This window comes from Drosophila mauritiana, chromosome 3L (genome assembly GCF_004382145.1).
Source record: "Drosophila mauritiana strain mau12 chromosome 3L, ASM438214v1, whole genome shotgun sequence".
Lineage (NCBI taxonomy): Eukaryota > Metazoa > Arthropoda > Insecta > Diptera > Drosophilidae > Drosophila > Drosophila mauritiana.
Genome location: NC_046669.1, coordinates 12,069,111 through 12,086,851, shown reverse-complemented (window position 1 = coordinate 12,086,851; position 17,741 = coordinate 12,069,111). Strand labels below are relative to the sequence as shown.

Genomic DNA, 17,741 nt, shown 5'->3' with positions numbered 1-17,741 from the left:
GAACTTTTACAACGGCTTCGCTTTTCTCGGCATATTTTTTTCACCTCCGATTTTGCCTCTCATTTCCACAAAGCAAACTGCTCAATGGGGCGACGCTCAAAGCGAGCACACACACACTAACGCACCCCCACACACACACACACTCAGAGGCGGAAAAAAAAACACGGCTGAATGCTCAGTGGCAAACCGACCACAAGCACAGGCAAACCAGAATGCAGCAACACAACAGCTATAGCAACCCGATCCAGGTTTTGGCCAAGTAAGATATTGCGCTGCCGGTGGCTCCGAGTTCAGTCTCATTCAGCGAGTCGGCGGGCGTTGAGTTTGAGTGCGAAGTGCGGTGCGCGTCGAGTCAGCGAGCGTTGGTTGAGCAGCAGCAGCAGCAGCAGTAGCAGCAGCAACAGCAACATCAGCCGCAACAGCAGCAGCAACAGAAGCAGCAACTTGCAACTTGCAACAGCAACACAGGCGAGCGGTTCCGGTGCGCGTTTTCGAGTGGCGTGCCAAAAATCAAAAAAAAAGTTCACAAATAATCCCTTTCGAAAAAACCGTCGGTGAAACACAGAGAGCCCCACAAAATGCCGCCTGTTGTTCACTGAGAAAAAAAATAACCAAAACTCGAATTGCATTGCTGGCGTTTGAAGAATTTTGGAAGCGTGGCATGGCAACCAGCACCTCACCCGGACCCACAAGGACAACTGCAGCCATTAGAGTCTCCCTGCCAGGAGCAGCAACCGCCATTCCCGCCAACGCCACCGCCGGCTCCCAATCCCCCGGCGCCATCATGCCCATGGCCGCCGTGCCGTTGCCGTCGCATCTCCAACTGCTGGGCAGTTCCGCCGGAGGCGTCGGCCAGCCGGCGGCAATCACGCCCGTTTCGCCCACGGCAGCCACCACAGGTGAGTGGTAAAATAGTTAATATTTTACAAGCTTTGTTTAGCACATTTTAATTTATTGTTGTTGCGAGTTAAATTGGAACAAAACGCTCCATTCTAATTTAACAAAAACCTTTTTAATGACTTTATCGACTAGCAGACAGAATAGCTACATTTTGAATTTAGAAAGACTTAAGTTTTTTTTTTAATATTTTAGATGATGACTTTTTTAAATCTTGGTATAGTTTTAATAAAATGAAAATGTATTATTCTCTGAAAATCAGAACTGAAACACCATAAAATGGTATTTAAGAATAATATATTTGAAAATCCCACTATTTATTATTAATGATCACCTATTCAGTGAGAAACTTCCTAAACATTTTTTTCGTGACTAAGGGTATTATATTTCTTAAAACAAGTCTACAAAATAAGGGTTATAAATATAAGCTGTACTTAATGTCACCAGATTATTAAATGTATCAAATATCAATTAAATTCTTCACATTTCCAATCTTGAATAGTTCTTTTTTTTAAACTTTTGCATTATTTTAGAATTTGCTGTATGTAGCAAATATTTTTTGTAATTTTTAAATACGGGTTTGACTTATTATTTTTATTACCAAAGCTTTAAAAGTAACTTAAATAGCCTTTTAAATTCACTGATTTTCCGTTTGTTTGATTGTTTTTTTATTACACACGAGAACTACAAATGTTTTATCTTCACTAACATTTAAGTTAGGTTCGCTGGCTTCTTAGTTGATTTTACTACTAATGTTGCCCCTAGTGGCACTGCTATTGCTGCACGCTCCATGTGAGCCGCAAGTTTTGGGCGAATTCCGTGAACTGACAGGGAATCGGGAATCGGGTCCCGAAACAGTTTAAAACAAAAGCCAAGCGGGCACCAGAAACTGGTGGCACTAGTCAAATGCCTGCTGGAGCAGTGCAATGATTTGGAAATTTCACAACAGCAACGCAGCAGCAGCAGCAGCAACACGCAGCAAGACACAACTGAGCTGTGGCAACTGTTTTGGTCTTTCGCACATCAGTGGCAATTTGTTTTGCACAAGTATGGGTTGTCAAATAAAATTAGTTCACGTCGTCGGCCATCGAATGTATCTGCAAGATACACACACACATAGAGTACGAGTATATTCCCCGGATGGAAAAAGCGGGACGCAGCGGACAGCAAAGCTTTGACTTGTCTCTGGAAGGTGTTGGAAGTTGCACAATAAATAAATAATTATAAAAAGAGCACCGAGAGGTAGAGACTCACTGAAAAAGAGACACCAAAACGGGGGGCTGAATCGAAGGGGTTGTGGGGTGAGGGGTGGTAGAAGGTACATGGCATACATTGAAGTTTAAGCATAGGGCAGAAACCATACTTAGGGCTCTCAGGTTACGTGGTGCGTGTATTCGCATTATTCTTAGAAAGCCAAGCGTATAAAAGGTGTGCACAATGATTCCGAGGAGTGCCTCAGTTTCGCTGGGTCTCGGTTTTGGTTTATATGTAGTACGGTTTTTGGTATGGTTAGGCTTGGACTTTTCGTATGCACATGGTCCGAACTCCTTACGTTACTCTCCACTTGCGTTACGTTGGCGAATATGTGTGTCAGCCCAGATGGCGATTCTTCCGGCTAAGGAATCGGGGTCACCATTTAAGGACACTTTGGACACTTTGCTAACAATATGCTTAAAGGTAAATATTAGTACTTACTTACTTAAGTGTGCCAACTTCAGTGTTGGATAACATATCTTTATTTGGTATAGCTTACAATGTAAAGATCTCCAAATAATTAATTTCCTTACCACATCTTACTTCTTTAATATTCCTATGGATTTTGGAATTTTAAGTGATACGGAACACTATCGAACATAGTTTCTCCACTATTATTTCAATCCAATTTAATGGTCCCAAAAGATTTGTCCAAGGCTACGTTTTATCATCTTTAAGATAAACATACAAAATTAGATACACAATTAAAAAGCAATTATGCATCTGTGAGAAGATAAAGGTGTTTTATTTCAATTTGCATATTTGCACCATACTGGTTAGCCACAATTAATAGCCATAGACCATAAGCCAGAGCCGTACAATGAAATCCAATAAAGGATGGCATAAAATTAGAGTGACTTATGTAAGAGCACGTCGCTCCGCCGCGAAATTCTTGGAGCTTAGGAAAATGTGCGAAGATCGCAGTAATGCGCACTGGCAGTAAAAACCAGAAGCTTCGCTTTCCAGAGGACGAGTAATGCGCTGCGCGCGACAAACAAGATCAGCGAGCACTAACTGAAGGGGATTGGGATTGGGATGGGATGGGATGGGATGGGTATGTGGTTAGGAGATCGGGATGGGGATGCGTCGAGGAGCCACATAAAAAGCGAGCAACTTTAATTTATATGCGCTGGCTGGCTGGGAGGATGGGTGAGGGGGAGAGGGGTTAGGGGCGAAGCGGCAAAAAGTTACCGGTAGCAATAAATCAAACTATCAATTGAATTCCGAGGCGATCATCACTTGTGGCGAGCTGCGATCCCCGGTTCGAGTTCGAGCTTCAGTCCAACTCCGATCGGCATCGCTTCTTGTTATAAGTCGCACGGTGACGTGCGAACGAATGCACTGAGAAAAATGCATACTGAATCCAAAAAATGAGTACGATTTTTAGGGATCTAATATCTAGCACTCATTTAAACGCAGATATATTTAAAGCAGCAATAGCTAATATCTAGACATTTCCATTTATATTGTATATAAACCAATACCAATGTAACTATAATTTGGCCTTTAAATTATTATCTCTCGCTTCTTTTACTATAATAATAATTGATTTAATATGAATCAAGCCATCATATTTATATATATTTATATATTTATCATAAAACAAACAAAATATTCAATTTCGAATTAAACGCTCATCTAATTATATAGCTATACTATGAAAGCATCGCACTACCATATTAATCCTTATATGGAATAAATACCCCCTTAAAATCTCAGTGTATAGTATGTAGAAGAAGAGCGAGTGGCTTTGGTTTTGGGCCGTGGTTCCAGCGATTTTAAGCCGCTTTTGCAATTGACTGAGGCGCATCGCAGGGCAGTCGGAGCTGTCGCATTGCGTAGTAAATCATCGGTCGATCCATAGAATCTGGACTGTGACTGCGACAAGGCAACAGGATCGGGACTGGGGCAATCCGGGTGCAAACTCACCGCCTGTTGACATCCAAGTTGGCCGGCTGTTGCGGCGGCATAAATCAAGCATGGCCATAACCGCGGCCACAACAATTGGCGCAACATGCGAGTGCAACAAATTGCAGCCGGGCACTTTTAAATGGAGTAAGCTGGTCCAGGTCCAGCTCCCAGTCCCAGTCGCAGTCCCATCTGCATGGGGTTTAATTAGCCCAGTAGCTGGCGAAGCTGGAGGAGATGCCCCAATCGAAGTGCATACTGGGAACACGATGGCATGCCGTCGTCGCCACACACGGAGCTCGATCGCACCAAAAAAGAGGTGTTAAAATGTGTGCAGTTCTCGCGATCAGATAAAATGTCAAAATGAACATAAAAGCTTCTACATCCGAGGAATGGCCAATTGCTGCCAGTCCGCTGACAAGCGATCTGCCATCCCATTCCGCAATTCTGCGATTTCGATTGTGATTCCGATACAGAGATACTGAGATCCACAGATCCAGAGTTTCAGAGTTCCAGCTCTGAGGTACAAATTGCCAGCGAGAATTTCATAAATTCCGACTGGAATCAGCAGTCGGTGTCAGCGGTAATGGACCACACCGCGTCCATTATGCCCATAAACGTTGACACTTCCGCCACTGAACGGGGGCATGGAGGACGCAGCAGCTCCTCCTGGCTCGACTTTGACTTTGACGTCGTCGATCAAAAACACACCGAAATTTGTCCAGCCATCTCTGTTCACTGTCCATGCCAGCTGCCCCCCAAAATGATTGGAGCCGCAGTCTCTCCAGATGATCGGGCTACAAATTTCTTGGTGTTTCTGTGTCACGCGCGGAATGCCGGCAACAGCTTCGTTTAAATTCCAATTGACGTTTAATGATTTGGCGATCCTGCACTAAGAAAAATAGTATATACAAAAGAATGAGCAATACAAATTGTTTATTTATGATGAAATTACTTTTGATTGTCTAATTGATCTTAAACTTGAAGCATAAAATTGTACTATATTTAAATTTAATATCAGATCAAATCTATAAGTATGCCTATGCATACTTATAAATTTCTATGCACAAATTTTTCTCTGTGTTCTAATGATTACTTTTCTGCTCTCCCATTCCAGTTCTCGCCCAACCGCACAGCTTGAGCCCCTCCACGCCCATCCTCACCCAAGGAGCACCCCCTGCTGCGGCATTGGGCGGCATCTTCTGCGGAGGCAGTGCAGCAGCGGGACCAGGAGCAGCAGCGGCGGCGGCCACGAATCTCAACGCTCTGGCCTCACAGCATCGACTACTGGAGTTGTCCCGCTTCGGACTGCGTGGATATGATCTGGCGCAGCATATGCTATCCCAACAAGGAGCCGTATCCAAGTTGCTGGGTGAGTAAAGTAGGGGGTAGTTGCCATGGGCAGTTGGCAAGCAGGAAGTCAGACGTGGTCTAGACCACCCTGACCAATGCGATCAGCGGCATTAACCGCAGCGGAACCACAAAACACGCGCCCCAAATGCAATTGCCAAGTGTCCACAAGCGTCCCAATCGATTTGCACGGCTCCGTTTGTTGGGGTCACGTAAACACGACAAATCGATTGGCAATCGCCATCGCCCCCACCTGCACCTGGACGCCCTCCTCGTCCTCTCGCCTTCCTCGCGAGGCAGTCTGCAGCAGCCGCACACCTGTTGCCACCTGTGGCCAGAACACATAGCCATGTCAATCTCGATTTGCACACATCTGCACTCGAAACGGCCAATTTGAATTGCAAGCTTAGATCTTGAGCCGGAAACAAATAATTCCTCCTCATAAACAAATAACATAACAATAGTATTTAAAAGTATAAAATTAAATGAAAATATCTTTATCTTTAAATGCTGTTACTTTAATGTCTATCATCATTTTTGGATCACAAGCTTATAAGTAATTTTCCCCTAATTGAACTAAAACAACGAATAATTTTTAAAGGCACTTTCTGATAAATGAGATACATTTTATACAATAATTAGTTAACAAACCGCAATTCAAATGATATGGCAACTAACTAGGGAAGTGCTGTTTTGTCACTAGCTAGTTTAGTAGATACGCCAAATAAATCTGCCCATTCACAGATACTCACTAGCGTAGCTTCCAATCGCGGCATCCGATCTGTGTGGATGCCATTCATTCCCATTCCAGTCAATTGAAATTGTGTAAATAATTTCCGTTTTGCACAAAAAGCCAGCTAGAAAACAAATGTGCAAGTACATTTGTGCCCATTCATTCATTAATTTAAGGCAACCGAATGCGCCGAGAAAAAAACCCGACTGGCAATGCGATAAAAGCAAAGTGTTTGTTTCAAATCGAGCCAGTATCTACGAGATGCGTCATAAATTACTTCGAATCAAAGTTAATACCAGCTAATTCTGCGATCTAAAGTGATTATCCCTGGCATTTTCTCCCAGTGTAATCCGGCGACAGAGCTCAATTTACAAGATAAACGCGCCCGCCTGTCAACTGCTTCCGACGAATTATCATTTGAGCCGACTTTGTGACTCCGATGACTCCGGTGACTTGGTGACTTGGTGACTCGGCTGGCTGCCACTGCGACTTGGAGTCTGGGGCCGCTGAGCTGATGTTGTCAAATATTCAAATTAGCGCTACGCTGAATGGACGCCGGCTGCTGGCTTAATTGTCTAGTTAGTTAGTGGCTCGGAGCAGGCAGTCAACAGGTAGCAGGTATCTGCCATTCCATCTCGCATCTGCTATGTGTGGAAGTATCTGGCAGATACTAGCTAGTAGCTAGTAACTGGTGTGTGGAAGCCTCCAAAAGCGATACAATGCACTGCGCCCGCCGGGCTTTTGACCCATTCGAAACGCCCACACGGCCACGCCAGCTTTGAACAATGTGAAAATTATGCGAGTCGCACAATACTCACAATACTCACAATATTCACAATACTCAAGCCCGAAGGCACCTAAGTCAGCCCAAGTGGTAATAGAATATGAAACAGTCAAATTGATTGCACAACTGGGATGGGGAATGTGTCTACTTAAGTTTAAACAGCCGGACACGCCCTTAAAGCGAACAGATTTCCCGGCTACCAAAATTCATTTGGTTAATTATCGACATTTATCACAAACAATCAGGGCTAAATTTGTTCCCAAAACGAATGTTGTTTTCGATGATCAAACATAAATCAATATCAATTTGAATAATATTAAATTGGGTAGAAACTTACTGATTTCAATCTTTAAAACTGGAAGATTAGTACTTACTTAAACTTAAAACCACACTAAATATATACTTTATATTTCACTAGTTTTGATCAAATCAGTTGTGCTCTTCTGATATAACTTCCTTACTATTTAAGATCCAACTACTATAGTATATATAGTTTAAGTCCCAATTTATCCATCTTGCAGGCACCCTGCGACCACCTGGCCTAATTGGCGGCTCCAAGCCGAAGGTGGCCACCCCGACTGTCGTCTCCAAGATCGAGCAGTACAAGCGCGAGAATCCGACGATCTTCGCCTGGGAAATCCGCGAGCGACTGATCACCGAAGGTAGGTGAATGGAATACAAAGACCAGGACGATACCGATTGGGATTATCAAGTAGGAATATTGAGTAGGGAGTAGTGAGTAGGGAGCATCGAATGGGTAGGGAGACAATGCGAGTAGCTGGGCTAATTAACTGACAGGGAACCCCCGAAAGCGAAATTGGCCAACAAATGACAACGGTCGCGACAGGCGACTGGACTTGGTTCCAACTCGCTTACGCGCTTCTCCAGATTCTTCAGCATCCCAGCTCCTCCAGCTCCTGCAGCTCTACCCTCAGATTGACAGAAGGAGCTTGGAAGGAGCAGCCATCAGCATCGGGCATCGGCACTGGATTGATGTGTTTATGGTGCTCGTAATGCTCGACTGCCCGTCGAGGGCTCATTTAATGTTGTAAGGAATCGGTAGGATGTATGTATGTATGTATATTGTATATATTGTGTATATTGTTCCACTGCGGCAGATTTAGATTTATCGATTGGCTAATTTATGAACATCCGCTGCGAGTCGTCCGATTGATATGTAAATGTGCTCACATTTGTGTCACTCATTTCGGGCTCCCTGCTCCAAAGTTTGCGAGATAATCGCGGCCAGAATAGGAGCCAGTTAAGTAGTCCAATCGGCGACTCAGCAACCAGTCCATCAGTTGACAGTTGCCCCCGTGGGCAGTGGAACATGGTCAGGGGTGAGCGCGGAGTGGACGGTGTACAGTGAACCGGGGACAGTGGACACTGGGCACAGGAGGACAGTGTGCAATGAATCGATCCGATAGCCATCTCTCGCATGAGACGCACGAACACACACATGGCGAGATGGCAATCGCTCCGCTCATTACAGTCAATCTGCGGCTCATTTCGGGGTCACCAGCAGGTCATGATGCACAGCATCCGGTGTAGGAGACAGCGACTAGATGGGTATCCAAATCAGTTTCCTTTTTCTTTCAATCTTGGGAATAACCATTGAAATGAACTGATTTTAAGCTGTAAGATTTAAGAATTGGGGGGTAAAATTAGAGTATACATATATGATACAATAGATTATGTTAAGTGACCAAATGATTAGTCAGCAAGAGCAAGCAAGAGATGCTTCTTTTAGGTATTTGAGACATTTCTAATATTTTTGAAAATCATTTAAAAATAGTCATATATATTTATTCCATATTCCAATCCAAAGGTGTCTGCACCAATGCCACTGCTCCTTCGGTGAGCAGCATCAATCGCATATTACGGAATCGTGCGGCGGAAAGGGCAGCTGCGGAATTTGCCCGGGCGGCGAGTTACGGCTATGCCATCCATCCCACACATCCGCATCCGTACACCAGCTTCCCCACTTGGCCGGCGCATCATCCGCTGTGGGGAGCCGTGCCCCTGGCCACGCCACCTGGTGCAGCCGGTGGTGCACTGCAGCCGGGCGGCAGTGGCAGCAGCTACGGCAGTGATGGCAACATGAGCTCAAATCCCAACAGCAGCAACAGCAACACCACCCACAGCAATGGCCACAATACCAACAGCGGCAGTGGATGCGGGGATAGTAGTGCCGGCAGTGGACGCCTCTCCCTGCCGGCACTTTCGCCGGATTCCGGTAGCAGGGACAGCCGCTCCCCAGACGCAGATGCCAATCGGATGATAGGTGAGTCAACTTAAGCACCTATTACAGACGGATTTCTTGATTCATATACCATGTATACCATTGCAGATATCGAGGGCGAGGACAGCGAGTCGCAGGACAGTGACCAGCCGAAGTTCCGGCGCAATCGCACCACCTTCAGTCCGGAGCAGCTGGACGAGCTGGAGAAGGAGTTCGACAAGTCGCACTATCCCTGTGTGAATACCCGCGAGAAACTGGCCGCGCGGACGGCGCTAAGCGAGGCCAGGGTGCAGGTGAGTCGATAGAACCTACATTATTATTGGCATACCAGCAACAAGATCCCAACTCGAACACCCCCTTACTAACCACACAGACGGAGCTATCAGCTCCGGTGATGAACACACAGCGAATCCCCCGTCTCTTTTTTTATCGACTAACAAATTGTCTCTTCACCGATTGATCAACCAGGTTTGGTTTTCCAACAGACGAGCGAAATGGCGGCGCCACCAGCGGGTCAACTTGCTCAAGCAGCGCGACTCGCCCTCGACATCGAGCTCACCCACGCCGTTGGTCAATCCGGTGGTCAGTCCGGTGACTCCAATCCCAGTTCCAGTTCCAGTTGCAGTTTCAGAAACTGGCCAACAGAAGCAGCCATATCCGTACAGCACCAGCAACATGTGCAACACCAGCAGCAGCAACGTTCAACCGTGCAACACCATCAATCCCGGCAGCAACATGAGCAGCAACACCAGCAGCGGCAGCAGCAACCAGCACATGGAAGAGCCAGCAGCGGCGGTGGCCACTGCCTCACCCACAGCATCAGCTCCATTATCAATGGGCGGTGAGAACAGTGCATTTCGCGCCCTGCCCATGACCTTGCCGATGCCCATGACCTTGCCCACGGCATCGGCAGCGGCCTTTGCCCTCAGCTTTGCCCGTCAGTACATAGCCAAGTACATGGGCACGCCCCTGAATCTGGGCCATGATTCGTTACCAATCCGGGCGCAGTCTGGACGGGATCATCAGTCGGAGGAGCGGGAGTATGAGGACGAGGAGGAGGAGGAGGTTATCAATGTGGAGCACGACGCCGAGTGACCATTTCATTCCTATCGCTTTAAATCGAGAATTTAGTGCAATTTTTACATAATTTATTCAGTTTCTACCACTGCAAACAAAACTTCTAACCGCGTGCTGAGTACAAATAAACAAATAAAATCGAAACGATAAGTTCTCACGAGTTTTGTATAATTGGTTTGGGAATTCACAAGATGACACCCTTTGACACACCTGGCGCAACACGAGGGGGGAATGGTTTTGGGGGGGAGGCATGGAGATCTCGAAAGAGTCTTTTCGAAAATAACTCAAGTGGACAAATCTGACAATTTTGTGGCTACCAAAAGCGAAGTGAAAAGCAGACACACAGAGGTGTAGTCCCAGTGGCACACAGGCTTCAGCTCCACAGCAACCAACTCAAGTGCCTGGCGAGAGATGGGTATGGGATCTGGTGGGGATCTGGAGGGGATGTGGAGGGAATCCATCGCTGGAGCCGGGTGATTAATGTGGCTTTAATTACATGCGCTGGCGAGTAGTCGTCGTCGCCGTCCTCGTTTTTGTCGTCAATGTGTATGCTCGGATGGATCACTATAATTATATAGATGGCCGAATTAAATTTTAATTTAACGCCTGTCAAATCAGAAAACCACTGCCATAATCGTTCGCTCAAGAGATGATTCGAGTTGATTCAAGTTGATCCACGGGGGCAGCACCCGAAAACAGTTATTCATTTCATCGCCGATCGGTGAGAATCAATCGGGCTATGCGCCAACTATTTCTCCTATCCCCCATCCATTCACCGATCCATCCATCCATCCATCCATTATTGATTGTCCGGATTGTAATGAGCCACCGAAGGCGTCAATTCCAGCGTCGATCTTTGATGAAAGAAAGACGCCTGCCCGCCTGCCCGCCTGCCAGCCAGGGGAATGCGAAACAATTAATGCCTGAATCTCCATACCTGGATGGATACCTGCGGCTTTCGATGAGTCGTCGAAATGGATTGTGCTCCACAAGACAGCGCTACACCGGAAAAAAATACAATCAAAATTCCATTTGACATGCGCTGCTTACAAGGGGTGAGGAAATCTCTCTCTTCTCATCAAGGCGCCATTAAATTGACATACAAAATATAGAAAATAACTATATATTCCTCATATTTATATTTTATGTCCTTATATTTCTAAGTTAATGTCGATCCAACTTTACAGCCAGTTGTTAAAATCCTAAAGCAGATAAACCATCTTGTTGGTAATAGACGCTATGAGTTATAAAACGATCCATTATTGTTATATATTATTTGAATCATTAGTTGTAGTATCCACTTTTATCTCAGTGAATCTATCAGATTGAAATAGTTTTTCCCCGAAATTACCTTTTGTGGTCAAAGTGGCGCTTTGGGGTCAAATGTGCCGCTCTATTTTCTTAGTGGCAGCCAGTGTCCCTGAATGGAGCTGCTGTATCCAAGCGAGAGTGGACTGCATATCATCCCCGAGTTCCGATTGCATCCTGGCCGCCAATTCAGCCGTTGTCCGTTGTGCCTGTACCTGTTAATTGCCAAAGGCGTTAGTATTAAGTGGTTTTCGTGCTTATTATAAATATCTCTTAATTTTCGCCATCCCCACGTTGTGTGCTGGTGTGAGTGGCGAAATCTTGAAATGGCAATCACCGACCTGCGATTCCCAGCTCCCCAACAACCCAAAATCCCAGCATCCCAGACCAAAGGCAGCCAAGTGGACATCGTCTGCGGACTCGGAGTCGTCGTCGTCGTCTGCTTTGTTGTCATTATGTTGTGTTATTTGGCACGATTTGTTAAGCTAAGGAGCAGGAATGGGTCCCAGTTGAGGATTGGAGCACAGGGGCGAAGCCCAAAAGGGTGCTTAAAGGTAAATCACAAGAATTTTTAACTTTAAGTCATCTAACTAAAGCTTCTCTTAGTCAAAAGGACAGCAGTTGCCAGAAAATGACTGAGAGCAAAGTTCCCTTTCGTGAGTTCCGTTAGCCCCATGGAGCCCCCTTTGGATCCACCTCTGTGCTCCGATCTCCACTCCAAATGCTGAAGCTGAAGGCTGTGCGCGGTTGCATGATGCTGCCGATCGATTGGCTGCGAATCGATCAGCGGCGCGGAGCGGCACCAGAATGGCCAAAGCCTTGCGTCTCCGGTAGCCGGATCACTAGTCCTGGCTCCTCAGCACCCAGCCCATACGCCCTCCCCTTGGATGTGGGCCCTCTTTTCAGAGAGCTGCCGCTTTTGGCCATGAGATCGGGAGCCAAACTGGCGTCGCACAGCACAGGGCCCATATAATTGTCGCATGCAAGATCGCGGCCATCGACATCGGCATTGACAACTCGGAAAGGTGAGAGGGCAGGTGGGATTGGAGCGGGGCATCCTCCGGACAGGAGGACATGAAAGGTAACGCATTGCTGCGACCAGGAGAATAAGTAATTCACTTAACGCTTTAATATCGCTGATAAATGCAGACCAATCTGCATTCCCCCCTCCCTTCGATTTCTGTTCTTTTTTTATTTTTCGCTTGGTCCTCAACGATCCTCTCCATACATTTCCCCTTAATTGGTGCAATTTCGAGCGATTTTATTTTATTTCGCCAGAGTTTTTTTATGATTTTTTTCTTGTTTTCCACCTTAGAGATCACCTGTGCCTGCGCAGACTTTGTGGCTGCGGCGTGCGAACAGTCTGCTCATTTGCATAAATTCAAATTCATTTGCACGTCATTTGGGGAATGGGAAACCGAATGCAAATCCGTATGCGAATGCGATTCCGAGCATTGTTTTGCACGTGTTGACAAGTTGCGAGGGGCTTGTGGATCCAAGAGAGAAGAAAAATAGGGGGGCAAAAATCAAGCATAGGAGGAGCAGCGACCGGATGCCCCGATGATAAAATGCGCATCCTCTCCAGAACCCGCGAACCCATGGCTGCTCCTCCTCTGGCTGCGACCAACCGACGACGTCTATGCGAGTTTAATGCAAGCCTAAGCCTATAATTTGATCGTATCCACACAATAACTCAGGCCATAAGCCCAAAATCCAACCCTGGACTCTGCGAGCTGGGACGTAAACGGACCCCAACGCACTGCCAAATGCCCAGTGGCGCTTTTGGGGGCGTGGCTGCGCCCAGCAAGAGCAGTGACAGAGCCGATAATGGATGCGCAGCAATGCCATTTCTGGCAGATCGGGGAGTACTCCGCGGCTTCTGATAAGACCACCAGCAGCGGAGCACACTCGAAGAAGTGGTTGGAGACAACCAAATTCAGATGAAAATTGTGTTTTTTTAGGGAAAAACATAGCATAAGTGAAGTTTAAACACAGATAATGGTATCTTTTAATGCTACAAATATTCAAGATTTAACCAATTTTGAACAAGCTTAAAATTGTGATTTACTAAAGAGAGGTTCGCTACTTTCTCCTTTGCCAGTCCGTCTGATATTTCTCTCAGTGCATTGGATCCGCTCCGGCAGCGGGACAAGTAGTTATTGAAAGCGTCGAGCGAGTGCCCAGCCAGGAACGCCCGGCTCTTTGGCTCACTGGCTCATCGGCTCACTTAGCGGAGGCAGGAGTCGTAAGTTGGCTGGGACGTGGCGATCGCCGGATCGATCGATCGGATTACCCGGCAGGCTTTTCAATTCAACACATCCTGCGGTCGGCGCGGCAATTATATGCTCGTTGCCGCTCGCATCCAGATCCGATCTGCCACGCCCCCCTCGTTGGGCGTGCGACGGCAATTATAGATCCGCTGAGATGCCAAAAGACGCTGACTTAAATAAATGCGCAAGTTTGAAAATTGAAAGGGAATTAGCGGTGGGCAGAGTCAGTTGAACTGCAGAAATATTGTGCATAATTATATGCTAATCCGAGTGGCATTGAATTATGTGCAGCCGCGTGTGGTCACCTACCTTTGGGACTTTTCCTCCAAGGGGCTCTGGAAAATGGGGAAAGTCAAGGGAAATGCCTTTCAGGCGGCGCCAAACTGCCTTAGATTTGAGTTCCCTTTCATCTTTGGTGGCCCTGCCACCCGCGGTCTGTTTGCATTGAAGTCGATCATGTATCATAAGTAATTTCCCCTGTCCGGGATTCAAAACACCGAAATCGAATCAAAATCTACCGACAGTCGGTAGGAGATTGATTACTGTTAGGAGTGTGATAAATCGCTGTTTTATTAACTTTTTCGAGATGACGCAGCGAAATTGGCGGCGCTGCATCTCCAGTCGCCGCACGAGTACTGAAGATCTGGAAATCAGATCAGCGTGATAATGTATAATTTGTTGAAGGGTTTTCGGCATGCTCGCAACAAAGGCGATGCCATCGAGTTGGGTTAATTGAATTTGCTGGACAGCGGGCAGAGATTTTTGTGCAATATTTAGCCAGCATACACATATATGTGTATATTAACATATATAGTTTTTTATATGTCCAATTTAATTTATATAATTTGAAATTTATGCATTTGTGATAACTAACTAACTTTTTTAGAGATATTTAGTAAATGACCAGCTCGAACATATTATATGCAATCTATATACTTTTAACAAAATACAGCGGTAAAGCAAATTGCTTTTAAGAGTTTAAGCAAAAACAGACATTATTGTTTTTATTAAAACGCATATTGAAAGAGTAAAAATTTCTTTGCATTCTTTGATCAAAAACAAAATTTAATATCTTAAATTTGTTTGCTTAAGATATTTGAATAGCCCGCTCAAGATTAATCAACTATCGATATATCGCAATTCAGTACGGTTGCACTCTGGTCACTCTGCAAAATAAAAATCCAAGTGGAACTTAGAGCTGGGTAAATATCGATAATATGCACAACTCTCTTTGGTTTTCCATGAAATATTCGGTATATCGATGCTGTCGTGAGTGGTGAGCTCATCTCTAATTCCAAGTGGGACACGCTTAACAATTTTTTTTTTGCCAATTTGCCATTAATTGCGAGCGTCCCAGCTGACCCAAAAAAATTTGCAACTCTGTTAAATGTGTTTGGCCAGGCGTTCGTCGCGATCTGTGGACTTTAAAGGCTCGTAAGCGACTGTGAGAGCTCAAAATCGCCCATCTCGAAGCCAAGATTGCACCCAAATCAGCGCCAGCGTCAGCAAAAGTTTCATTAGCAACTCGGTTATCAGCTGCGAAACTGAAGCCAACTGAACGCCAAGAGTTGGGCAATCCGCCAGAGCAGGGCCAGAAACCATAGAAACTAGTTGCCATGGCGAGTCCCAGGACGCGGCGGGTGCTCCAGGAACTGAAGCCGCAGGATGAGAACTCGGTGGGTTTGCTCCCTTGTCCACATACGCTAGATAAGCTTTAATTTCTTTGTTTATAAATTACTAGAAATGCTTCGAGTGCGGTACCCACAATCCGCAATGGGTGTCCGTGACCTACGGCATCTGGATCTGTCTGGAGTGCTCCGGCAAGCATCGCAGTCTGGGCGTGCACCTGTCCTTCGTGCGCTCCGTCACCATGGACAAATGGAAGGACATCGAACTGGAGAAGATGAAGGCGGGTGGCAATCGCAATGCCCGCGAGTTTCTGGAGGATCAGGAGGACTGGAACGAACGGGCGCCCATCACGCAGCGTTACAACTCGAAGGCGGCAGCTTTGTACCGCGATAAGATAGCTACCTTGGCCCAGGGCAAGAGCTGGGATCTCAAGGAGGCGCAAGGCCGCGTGGGCAGCAACAATAGCTTCAGCTCAGGCGGCTCCAGCAACAGCAGCTACCAGTCACGACCCAGTGCAACAGGTTATGGCGGAAACGGAGGCTATCAGAATGGTGGAGGCGCCGAACCTGGAGGTTATCAGCAATACCAAACGCAGGAGTTCAAGGACCAGAAGGAGGAGTTCTTCAGCCGACGCCAAGTGGAGAATGCCTCCAGGCCAGAGTAGGATCTAAATGGCATATCTGATTTTTACATATGATTTATCTGAACTGATTGTTTTAGAAACTTGCCACCGAGTCAGGGCGGAAAATATGCAGGTTTCGGGTTCACACGCGAACCACCACCGAAAACGCAATCTCAGGAGCTTTTCGACTCGACGCTGTCCACTTTGGCCTCGGGCTGGAGCCTTTTCTCCACCAACGCCTCCAAGTTGGCCAGCACCGCCAAGGAGAAGGCCGTCACCACAGTCAATTTGGCCTCGACGAAGGTGAGTCCTGCGCCTCAGCTCTTATATCTTTCAGATTTTGATTCCTTATTTGCCTATTCTCTTCGATTTGGTTCAATACTATGTTGATTTGTATTCTTTTGGTTATTGTTAGCCTGCCGATTAGTTGTAAATACTTTAAAGCTTTAGAAACCCATCAAAAGAGAGCAAAATCCCTTCAGTTAATCCCCATATTTGCTTGTTTAATTAGTACAACTTATTATTTGTATTATTTATTTGCATCCTTTTTTTGGTTGTAGATTAAAGAGGGAACTCTGCTAGATTCCGTACAAAGCGGAGTTACCGATGTGGCCAGCAAGGTCTGTAGTTCCCCATCATTCTGTGAACCCACATCATTTTAACACAAACTTACCGATCGCAGGTCACCGATATGGGCAAACGAGGCTGGAACAATCTGGCGGGCAGCAACATTTCGTCGCCGCAGGGCGGATACAACGATCCCAACTTCGAGGACAGCAGCGCCTACCAGCGCTCCAATTCGGTGGGCGGCAATCTGGCCGGAGGCTTGGGCCAGCAGAGCGGCGTCACCGACAGCGACTGGGGCGGCTGGCAGGACAACGGCAACAGCAAGTCGCACATGACCAGCTCCAGTTCGTACCACAATCAGTTGAGTACCAGCAGCGGCGGCGGTGTCGGCGGTACCGCCTCCGCCGGCCTCACCCGCGACGCCGACTGGTCGGGCTTCGAGGCGACGAACTACCAGAGTTCAGAGACCTCCTACCAGAACGCTCCGTCCGGCGGATCGACAGCGCGCCGCAACATGAAGCTGCAGGACACATCGCAGAAGCTGAGCGAGGGCTTCGAGAGCCTGGACGTGAAGAGTGTGAAGTCCAAGACGGCAACGGCCTCGTCCGGCAACAAAGGCACTGCCGAGGACGACGCCTGGGATCTGCTGATGAAGTAGAAGCCATGGCGGGCAGCTCATGCGATTGTATTCCATTCGGTTGTCAAGTTGTGTCTCCTTTGTTTTATGTGTCTCTTGATGTCTGGCCCCGAGGCTGCTATGCGCGCATTTAATGTAACCCCAACTGAATTGTGTATTCATTCTTCGACTTCAAACATAAAGTGCAACTATTCCCGATTATTTCCACAGTTTAGACCAATTTTGTATAGATCTACTTAACTAACGAATTACTTAGCTTAAAGTGTATGCCAGGATTCTGCGAGGGATGCGAGATGAGAAAATACATATTATGTTAACAAGTGTAGACGTTCGTTTTTTTAATGGGCGGTTTTAATTTCAAAAAATATAAATATTTGAAAATTCAAAAACTAAATTTAAAATGAATAGTGTTACCCTACAACCCAACAGGTAAAAATATACAAGCAGGTTTGAGTCATGACTA

The 17,741-nt window shown here is 46.4% G+C and overlaps 2 protein-coding genes across 3 annotated transcripts; both read left to right on the top strand.

Annotated features, from left to right (window-relative positions):
• Window positions 1-284: 284 nt before the first annotated feature.
• Window positions 285-10,395, top strand: LOC117140867 (paired box protein Pax-7). 2 transcript variants are annotated; one of them, XM_033304005.1, is made up of 6 exons: window positions 285-899; window positions 5,177-5,431; window positions 7,448-7,588; window positions 8,755-9,210; window positions 9,277-9,461; window positions 9,637-10,395. In XM_033304005.1, the coding sequence occupies exons 1-6, from the start codon at window positions 662-664 to the stop codon at window positions 10,261-10,263; spliced, it is 1,902 nt and encodes a 633-aa protein (XP_033159896.1). In that variant the 5' UTR covers window positions 285-661; the 3' UTR covers window positions 10,264-10,395. The 2 variants fall into 2 exon arrangements, with proteins under 2 accessions (XP_033159896.1, XP_033159897.1); XM_033304006.1 differs by having other exon boundaries at window positions 9,654-10,112.
• Window positions 10,396-15,085: 4,690 nt separating this feature from the next.
• On the top strand, window positions 15,086-17,603 carry LOC117140977 (ADP-ribosylation factor GTPase-activating protein 1). Its single transcript, XM_033304225.1, has 5 exons — window positions 15,086-15,499; window positions 15,565-16,112; window positions 16,173-16,377; window positions 16,635-16,694; window positions 16,757-17,603. Exons 1-5 carry the CDS (start codon window positions 15,440-15,442, stop codon window positions 17,297-17,299), a joined length of 1,416 nt encoding a protein of 471 aa, XP_033160116.1. The 5' UTR covers window positions 15,086-15,439; the 3' UTR covers window positions 17,300-17,603.
• Window positions 17,604-17,741: the final 138 nt, after the last annotated feature.